The 10,057-nt window shown below is 43.3% G+C and overlaps 1 protein-coding gene across 1 annotated transcript; it reads left to right on the top strand.

Annotated features, from left to right (window-relative positions):
- The first annotated feature begins 1,093 nt into the window (after nt 1–1,093).
- Nucleotides 1,094–9,791, top strand: LOC119629515 (uncharacterized). The gene is made up of 3 exons (XM_038015538.1): nt 1,094–2,294; nt 2,967–3,193; nt 9,678–9,791. Exons 1-3 carry the CDS (start codon nt 1,094–1,096, stop codon nt 9,789–9,791), a joined length of 1,542 nt encoding a protein of 513 aa, XP_037871466.1.
- Nucleotides 9,792–10,057: the final 266 nt, after the last annotated feature.

The following is a 10,057-nucleotide window of genomic DNA, read 5'->3' as shown; positions in this document are numbered from 1 at the left end:
AAACGACAATTATAATATAGTATGGACTAGCTTATGTGACAGATACGAAAATAAGCGTGCCATAGCTACGCGCTATATGGATAAGTTGTTTGCGTTCAAGCCGTTGTCTAACGAATCTGTGAACGGATTAAATTCCTTTTTGGAAACGTTTCAAGAGTGTGTTCAAGCCCTTGAGTTATTAGAAATTGGTAACTTAGCGGGATTTATTTTATGTTATATCGGATTGCGTAATATAGACCAGGTTTCAAGGCGTGAATTCGAACAAAAAATAGGTACAAACGAAATACCTGTTATCAAAACATTGATTGATTTTGTCACAAACCAGACCCGAATATTGGAAATGTCAATGAACACAAGTACTTTCTCGAAGCCGAGTACTAGTAAAACTTTTACTCCTTCGATTCAAAATAAATCCATTAGTAAGCCTACCACTAAAAATACAAATTTAAAAACTTGTTTAGCAAGTAGTACGAGCGCTGATAAGGCTGATTACGCAAAAAAGGGATGTTTGTACTGCAATAAACCCTTTCATTCAATTTATAAATGTTTCGAGTATATCGCACTAACACCTGTACAGCGCATTAATAAAATAAAGGAGTTGCATTTGTGCGAGAACTGTCTCCGTCAAGGTCACGCGTCTAATGAGTGCCCGTCGAAGATAACATGTACGGTGTGTAAAAACAGGCATCACCACACGTTGCATGTTGATTCTAAAACAAGTGTAATTACTTCGGATTTTAATAATTCTTGCAACGATAATTTTATGAATAATAACGAAGATCGAGTCTCGTTGACGTGTTCGACTGGATCTACAGTCATGTTGGGCACTGCGATTATACACGTATTGGACGTTTTAGGCAAATATCAACCCGTACGAGTAGTAATTGACAGTGGATCCCAATCTAGTTTTTTGACGAATGATTGTGCACAACGACTAGGACTCCCACGCCAAAAGTGTAACACACAACTGATAGGTTTAGGCGGAGCGGTAGTTCGTGATCACGGCATGGTTTTATGCAAAATCAAACCAACCACGTCCGATAATCCGATATTCAATTTAAAAACGGTTGTGGTTTCAAAAATTTCTGGTGATATGCCTTCGGTTAACTTTACAGAAAATTTAAAACTCGAATATAAAAACTTGTTGTTGGCTGACCCTACTTTCTATCGTTCGAGTCGCATCGACATGTTGCTCGGCAGCGACGTATTTCCGTTTATTTATGACGGTGGAAGGTATAGTCCGTCGCGGCAAGGATTACCGTTGGCGTTAAGTAGTGTATTTGGTTACGTAATTACGGGTCAGCTGTCTTGCAATAATACGAGTAACACTAGAAATGTATCAATGTGCATGTTAAGCAGCGAATCAAAAGTCGATGACTTAATTAAATCGTTTTGGGAAACAGAAAGCTTAGTCGCTGATTTGCCCAAAAACCCGGATGACGTCATCACTGAACAGATGTTTGTAAATGATTATAAGCGTGATAGTACAGGTCGATACATTGTTAAATACCCGTTTAAGCCTGACTCTGAACTGGGAAACTCAAGGCAAATTGCGATAAAAAGATATCAAAATTTAGAACGTAAACTGTCGCGTTTACCAGACCTACGGAAGGAATATAAAAAATTTATGGATGAGTACGCTTCGCTCGGTCATATGATTTGTGTCGGCGAGGTATCAGAAGTGGAATCAGGGTACGTCATTCCCCACCACTGCGTACATAAGCCTGACAGCAGTAGTACTCGTCTCCGTGTAGTTTTCGACGCGTCTTGTCAAACCTCAAATAATAAATCTTTAAATTCTGTTTTATACACGGGCCCGAAGTTGCAGGCTGATCTCGTGGAACTTTTGATACGTTTTCGGTTACGTAAGATTTCCTTATGCGGTGACATATCTAAAATGTACCGTTGTATTTTAATTGATGAGTCCCAACGTAAATATCAACACATTTTGTGGCGCGACTCGCCCAGTGAGCCCATTAAAGTGTACGAGCTGTGCACCGTGACGTATGGTGTAGCGAGTAGCCCGTTTCTAGCGATACGCACGCTACAGCAGCTAGCCGCGGACGAAGGCGCCCGCTTCCCAGAGGCTTCTCGTGCTCTGCGCGAAGGATTTTTTGTGGACGATTTAATTTGGTCTGTGGATAACTTGGAAGAGGCTCTTAAGATTCAGCGGCAATTGGTCGAATTACTGAGGCTTGGTGGATTCGAATTACGCAAGTGGTCAAGTAATAGCGATCAATTACTTAAAGAACTGCCTAGTGATCAAGTTGAGCCCCCAGTGCAATTCGACGACGGTAAAACTATGTCTATCAAAATTCTCGGTCTACACTGGTTGCCTAAAGAAGACGCATTTTCTTTTCGTACTACACATACGGTAGGTAATATTACGAAACGCTCAGTACTTTCACAAATAGCTAAATTGTATGATCCCTTGGGATACGTATCCCCGTGTATTTTTCTTGCTAAGAATTTTATGCAAAAATTATGGTGCGCTCAATTAGGGTGGGACGACACTCTTCCAAAGTTGTTACTCGATGAATGGTCAATGTTTTCATCTCAAATACCGTTGTTATCGAAACTAAAACACGACCGGCATGTCTTTGTCCAAAACCATACGGTCTCTCAAGTGGTAGGGTTTTGTGACGCGTCAACGGCTGGATTCGCCGCCGTCGTGTATATTCGCAGTCAAGACGTGCAAGGTAACGTTAACGTTAGCTTACTGTTATCGAAATCTAAGGTCGCGCCCTTAAAAACAGTATCAATTCCACGTCTTGAATTAATGGCTGCTCACTTATTGTCAAAAACTTTACGGTACGTAATCGATATTTTGGCCAAGGAAGTAAAAATTGGTGAGGTACTAGCTTTTACTGACAGTTCAGTTGCATTAACATGGATAAATACACCTGCGTTCAAACTAAAAACTTTCGTCGCCAATCGTGTCGCTAAAATTAATGAAAGCTCGACAGAGGTACTATGGTTTCACGTGAATGGCACTGACAACCCCGCCGATGTGTGCTCTCGCGGCGCCACGCCAGCCGATTTGCTGCTGATCGCAGATCAGTGGTTCCGTGGCCCTCGATGGTTATACAAGCCACCGCATACGTGGCCTGTCAGATCGATAACAGAGTTCAAAGGTGAACCATTGGAACTCAAACCTCTTAAAGAAAACACTTTACTTAGTGAAACGTCAAATGTGAATACGGACTTTTATTCAATAATACTTAAATTTTCAAACTTTAACAAGGTACTGCGTATATTCGCCTGGTGTTACAGATTTATAAATAATTGTAAAGCTTCTGTTGCTAATAGAGTAAAGGGTTCCTTACTTACTTCTGAAATAAATAAATCACACGATAAAATTATTCAAATTGTTCAATTAAAATATTTTGAGGATGACATTAAATCAATAAAAAAGGAAAATCGATGCTCGCAAAGCCTACGGAAACTCGACCCGTTCATTGATAGCCGTGGTCTTCTCATGGTGGGGGGTAGGCTTTCCCACGCAGATTTGCCATTTACTCAACGTCATCCCTTGATTTTGCCCAAAAAATCGCATTTTACAAATATTTTGATAGATTACTATCACAAGGTCTATTTACACACCGGGCCTAGATCTCTTCAAAACATATTAGCTCAAAAATATTGGATTATAGCCGCTAGGTGTGTGATACGATCGCGCCTTTCTAAGTGTGTTACGTGCTTTAAGAATAGGCCCACTATTAATCAACCTAAAATGGCCTCATTACCAAAATGTCGTTTAGAGTCCGATATTTATCCCTTCCAACATACTGTCGGTGTTGATATAGGAGGTCCATTTTATACAAAGGAATCAAATAGGCGTAATGCGAAAATATCAAAAGCCTATTTATGCTTATTTATTTGTTACTCAACACGTGCAGTACATCTTGAAGTACTCTCGGCGTTGACTACTGAATGCTTCTTGGCTTCGTTCGATCGGTTTACGGCTCGACGCGGAATGCCACATACGGTCTATTCTGACAATGACAAAAATTTTGTTGCCGCTGGCAGACACCTAAATGAAATATATCAATTTTATACTTCAAATCAAAATCACTTGACTGATCAGTTCACCATCAGAAAAGTAACGTGGAAATATAATCCTCCAACTGGTAGTCATTTTGGTGGGATTTTCGAAGCTGGAATCAAATCGGCTAAATACCACTTAAAACGCGTAGTAGGTACACGCGCTTTATCGTTCGAAGAATTATCTACCTTATTTTCTAACATAGAAGCGATTTTAAACTCGCGCCCTCTGTGCAGTTTATCTACCGATCCTAGTGAATTCGATGTCCTGACACCGGGACATTTTTTAGTTGGTCGTCAATTGGTTTCGGCTCCAAGTTATGATATCTCTGATGTATCTACTAATAATTTAACGCGTTGGCAATGTATTAAACAAGCCACATTGCATTTTTGGCGTCGTTGGAAACTAGAATACTTGCATACATTGCAGCAACGTCAAAAGTGGTACGTTGATGCTCCTAATCTATCTATAAATGACCTGGTACTGATTCACAATGATAATGCCCCTTGTCAACAATGGAGCTTAGGACGTGTAGAACAGGTTCATCCCGGACTTGATGGGAGGGTTCGCGTTGTTACGGTTCGGACGCAAAATTCGAAGCTAAAGCGCCCTGTCACAAAACTGAGTCCTCTCCCTAAAGAGTAGGATGAATAACTTATTATAAATCTATTTAATTCATTTCATTAATTTTATATTACAACTACATATCTATTTCATTTAAATTTATATATACAGTCCATTTCGCTCAAAGGCTAATCGTATTAGTTTTTTTATTTTATTTTTTATTTTATGATTATATGTTTCAAGCAAAATTACATAATTTGCAAAGCCCATTCATATAGGTTAACATTCTAGATATAATAACGTTATTTTGTGTTTACCTATTTTGAAATCATTGTTGATTTCGGTGGGGGGAAATGTTAGGAAACCGACTAAAATTTCCTTTTCCTAATCCACGCCATCTATCGGCATAATGAAGAAATGTAACGCGCCTCCTAGCGGGCGAAGAAAAGAACTACAGTCGACGCTTTCGAACCGCGCGCGCGCCAAATTAAAAAGTATTTTAATCAAAAAATACTGTTTTTCGCAAACTTTGCGATTCAACTTGTGCGTGTGTCCGTGTATTAAAAACTCCAGCATCCAGAACAGTGCCCCGGGGACAGAAGACCACAAAATATAGAAAGCAATCATTTGTGAGTACCTTCCCCTTTTTAGTCGGTTTAGTTTCTGGGAATTTAAATTTAACTCAACAAACTTGTTTACACAACAGACAAGTTAGACAAAATCTGGTAGATATAGTTCTTCTTCTTCTTCTCAATCGTGTCACTCTTGACAGAGTGGTCGTGATCGTCATGTAGTGTTGGACTGCACTCATTTAGGGGACCTCCCACACGCGCCGATCGTTATCGCGTCCGTTTATCTTCCACCGGATAAGATCGTTCTAAGCAGTGATATCGAGGCGCTGCTCGGTATGGGGAGCTCTGTCATTCTGGCGGGTGACCTAAATTGTAAACACATCAGGTGGAACTCACACACCACAACCCCGAATGGCAGGCGGCTTGACGCGTTAGTCGATGATCTCGCCTTCGATATCGTCGCTCCGCTAACCCCGACTCACTACCCGCTAAATATCGCGCATCGCCCGGATATACTCGACATAGCGTTATTAAAAAACGTAACTCTGCGCTTACACTCGATCGAAGTAGTTTCAGAGTTAGATTCAGACCACCGTCCCGTCGTTATGAAGCTCGGTCGCGCTCCCGATTCCGTTCCCGTCACGAGAACTGTGGTGGATTGGCACACGCTGGGCATCAGCCTGGCTGAATCTGATCCACCATCGCTCCCGTTTAACCCGGACTCTATCCCGTCTCCTCAGGATACCGCTGAAGCCATAGACATCTTAACGTCACACATCACCTCGACATTAGATAGGTCATCGAAACAAGTTGTAGCGGAGGACTTCCTTCACCGCTTCAAATTGTCCGACGATATTAGGGAACTCCTTAGAGCTAAGAACGCCTCGATACGCGCCTACGACAGGTATCCTACCGCGGAAAATCGTATTCGAATGCGTGCCCTACAACGCGACGTAAAGTCTCGCATCGCCGAAGTCCGAGATGCCAGATGGTCTGATTTCTTAGAAGGACTCGCGCCCTCCCAAAGGTCTTACTACCGCTTAGCTCGTACTCTCAAATCGGATACGGTAGTAACTATGCCCCCCCTCGTAGGCCCCTCAGGCCGACTCGCGGCGTTCGATGATGACGAAAAAGCAGAGCTGCTGGCCGATACATTGCAAACCCAGTGCACGCCCAGCACTCAATCCGTGGACCCTGTTCATGTAGAATTAGTAGACAGTGAGGTAGAACGCAGAGCCTCCTTGCCACCATCGGATGCGTTACCACCCGTCACCCCGATGGAAGTTAAAGACTTGATCAAAGACCTACGTCCTCGCAAGGCTCCCGGTTCCGACTGTATATCTAACCGCGTTATTAAACTTCTACCCGTCCAACTCATCGTGATGTTGGCATCTATTTTCAATGCCGCTATGGCGAACTGTATCTTTCCCGCGGTGTGGAAAGAAGCGGACGTTATCGGCATACATAAACCCGGTAAACCAAAAAATCATCCGACGAGCTACCGCCCGATTAGCCTCCTCATGTCTCTAGGCAAACTGTATGAGCGTCTGCTCTACAAACGCCTCAGAGACTTCGTCTCATCCAAGGGCATTCTTATCGATGAACAATTCGGATTCCGTACAAATCACTCATGCGTTCAACAGGTGCACCGCCTCACGGAGCACATTCTTGTGGGGCTTAATCGACCAAAACCGTTATACACGGGAGCTCTCTTCTTCGACGTCGCAAAAGCGTTCGACAAAGTCTGGCACAATGGTTTGATTTTCAAACTATTCAACATGGGCGTGCCGGATAGTCTCGTGCTCATCATACGGGACTTCTTGTCGAACCGCTCTTTTCGATATCGAGTCGAGGGAACCCGCTCCTCCCCACGACCTCTCACAGCTGGAGTCCCGCAAGGCTCTGTCCTCTCACCCCTCCTATTTAGCTTATTCGTCAACGATATTCCCCGGTCGCCGCCGACCCATTTAGCTTTATTCGCCGACGACACGACTGTTTACTATTCTAGTAGAAATAAGTCCCTAATCGCGAAGAAGCTTCAGAGCGCAGCCCTAGCCCTAGGACAGTGGTTCCGAAAATGGCGCATAGACATCAACCCAGCGAAAAGTACTGCGGTGCTATTTCAGAGGGGAAGCTCCACACGGATTTCCTCCCGGATTAGGAGGAGGAATCTCACACCCCCGATTACTCTCTTTAGACAACCCATACCCTGGGCCAGGAAGGTCAAGTACCTGGGCGTTACCCTGGATGCATCGATGACATTCCGCCCGCATATAAAATCAGTCCGTGACCGTGCCGCGTTTATTCTCGGTAGACTCTACCCCATGATCTGTAAGCGGAGTAAAATGTCCCTTCGGAACAAGGTGACACTTTACAAAACTTGCATAAGGCCCGTCATGACTTACGCGAGTGTGGTGTTCGCTCACGCGGCCCGCACACACATAGACACCCTCCAATCCCTACAATCCCGCTTTTGCAGGTTAGCTGTCGGGGCTCCGTGGTTCGTGAGGAACGTTGACCTACACGACGACCTGGGCCTCGAATCAATTCGGAAATACATGAAGTCAGCGTCGGAACGATACTTCGATAAGGCTATGCGTCATGATAATCGCCTTATCGTTGCCGCCGCTGACTACTCCCCGAATCCTGATCATGCAGGAGCCAGTCACCGTCGACGCCCTAGACACGTCCTTACGGATCCATCAGATCCAATAACCTTTGCATTAGATGCCTTCAGCTCTAATACTAGGGGCAGGCTTAGGGACCCCGGTAACCGTACTCGTCGAACTCGACAAAGAGGTCGACGTGCAACCTAACCCATGCATCAGCCCGCTGAGTTTCTCGCCGGATCTTCTCAGCGGGTCGCGATTCCGATCCGGTAGTAGATTCATTCGCGAAACAATTGCTCTTGAGTTGTTAGGTCTCCTTCGGAGGCGCTCGGGCAGTTGTTAGCAAATCCCACCCCTCTTGGCTGAGCCTTTGCTCGCCCACCTGTCCTGGTGAAACTGGAAAGGCCTTCGGGCCACCAGTAAACTTTCAATCATAAAAAAAAAAAAAAAAAAAAAAAAAAAAGGGACCTCCCATTGCAGTTTTAGTTTGGTCGGTTCACCGCATTGGTGGCCTCCCGCGCGGTCTTGTACCATCAACGCTTCCCTGTACAACGAGGCGTTCTATGGACCGGCCATCTCCTCGCGAAACGTGTCCGAAGAAATCCACCATTCGAGACTGTACTATACCAAATAGACGCTGCTTGATGCCGAGTTCCTAAAGTATCGAGACATTTGTACGAAAGTCGGTCCACGAAACTCCAATAATTCTTCTCCAGCACCACTTTTCCAGAGCGTCTATTTTCTTCCTTTCCACGTCTCGCACGGTCCACGTCTCAGCAGCGTATAGAAATATTGAGAACAGCTAGTAGGAACGAGTAAATTATGATTTAGAAGGTGTAGTGAGCTCAAAAAAAAAATCCAAAAAAAAAGGCCGCTGAGTTTGTTTCGCCGGTTCTTCTCAGGACTGTGGCTTTTTTTGGAACCGGTGGTAGTGTTAACATTTTCATTTACATTTTGACATTCAACAAGTGTGTTTTTGATGACATCCAAGTTGAAATAAATGATTTTGAATTTGAATTTGAATTCACGAAATTAGGTAAGTAGTATCACTATACTACTTATTTTTTCTTCGAAGCAGTCATGTTTTTTAGTTTGAGAGCCGGGACCGCATTCATTGAACGCACTCTAGAATTCAATCCCATCTCACAAGACAGGAGAGAACCATCTCTAAATCTGTGTGTCTGATAAGTTAATTGTTAATATTACCTTGAAATATTTTTGTTGCATTCTGTCATCACTTAGAAATAGAAGTTAATGTTATAATATATAATTGCCGTGTATCATATCTTAAGTAATAAGCAACCAATTCAAATTAATATAGAACATAATTGATATTTTTACGTTGCTACTTACAGCTTGAACCCATCCACATATCGATACCTATCAGGTCTAGTTACGAAAATGACTGTGATACAATAATTCCGTATCCATTTATCTACGGCTATCTCTGTCGCACTCGAGCCAACGAGCCATAACACGTGCTTATAGAAATGGCGACAATCATATCTGATTTGAATTGATACGTGATCTTATATCGCTTCTTAAATTGTCTCTTTCAAATTTATTAAAAGTATGTTCTGAACTGTTCGATCTAATGTCTAATGGGCAGTTATTCTGGCCGTACGGACTATAATTAAATAATACGAAGCATTTATTATGAAAGTAAGATAAATGATAAAGGGGAGTACTAAAAGTCGCTCGATATTTCCGAAGTTCCACCTATCCATTTTTTTGTAATCGTCTTCTCGTGTAAAAAAAATCCTTATTTCAAATTTCCTATTTTTGTGATCTACTAATAGAGCAAAATTAAATCACTCACAGAACCGTAAAATATTCGAAAAGTTTTGAAGGCGTAACGTAAAACTTGGTCTTGGTCTTTGGTCACAGCTTCAGAAAAGAGCACCCGATGGAGAGACTGGTAGTCCAAGGCCGGGTGGAAGGCAGGAGATCACGCGGCCGCTCACCAACCCGCTGGACTGGCCTAATAAAGAAGGCAACTGAGTCCACTGTGGTCGAATATACTCGAAACGCTTCGAGCCGCCAGACCTGGAAGCACATTGCCTGGAGGGCGGTCGTCGGGAGCATGGGAGACCTAGCGGGTGCTTCTGCACAGCGTCAGCGCAATCACGACCACTCTGACAAGAGTGTCCGATTGAGAAGAACGTAAAAGTATAAAACAACTCTCACAGAGTTCTCAGAGATCAAATTCTTTTGCTCACACTTCACAATTTGCTAACACCAGCCTTGGCAAGAGCAGTGCTTTGCAG

Source organism: Bombyx mori, chromosome 14, assembly GCF_030269925.1.
Source record: "Bombyx mori chromosome 14, ASM3026992v2".
Lineage (NCBI taxonomy): Eukaryota > Metazoa > Arthropoda > Insecta > Lepidoptera > Bombycidae > Bombyx > Bombyx mori.
Note: the sequence above shows the minus strand (reverse complement) of the source record. Positions and strands in the feature narration are given on the sequence as shown.

Excerpts from the sequence above, each read along its gene's own strand:
- LOC119629515 (XM_038015538.1), top strand. The coding sequence starts at position 1,094 with ATGCCTTCGGTTAACTTTACAGAAAATTTAAAACTCGAATATAAAAAC. Across the intron at positions 2,295-2,966 it reads CCCAGTGCAATTCGACGACG|AGGTACTATGGTTTCACGTG; the intron begins GTAAAACTATGT and ends AAAGCTCGACAG. Across the intron at positions 3,194-9,677 it reads TACTTAGTGAAACGTCAAAT|CTTCAGAAAAGAGCACCCGA; the intron begins GTGAATACGGAC and ends CTTTGGTCACAG.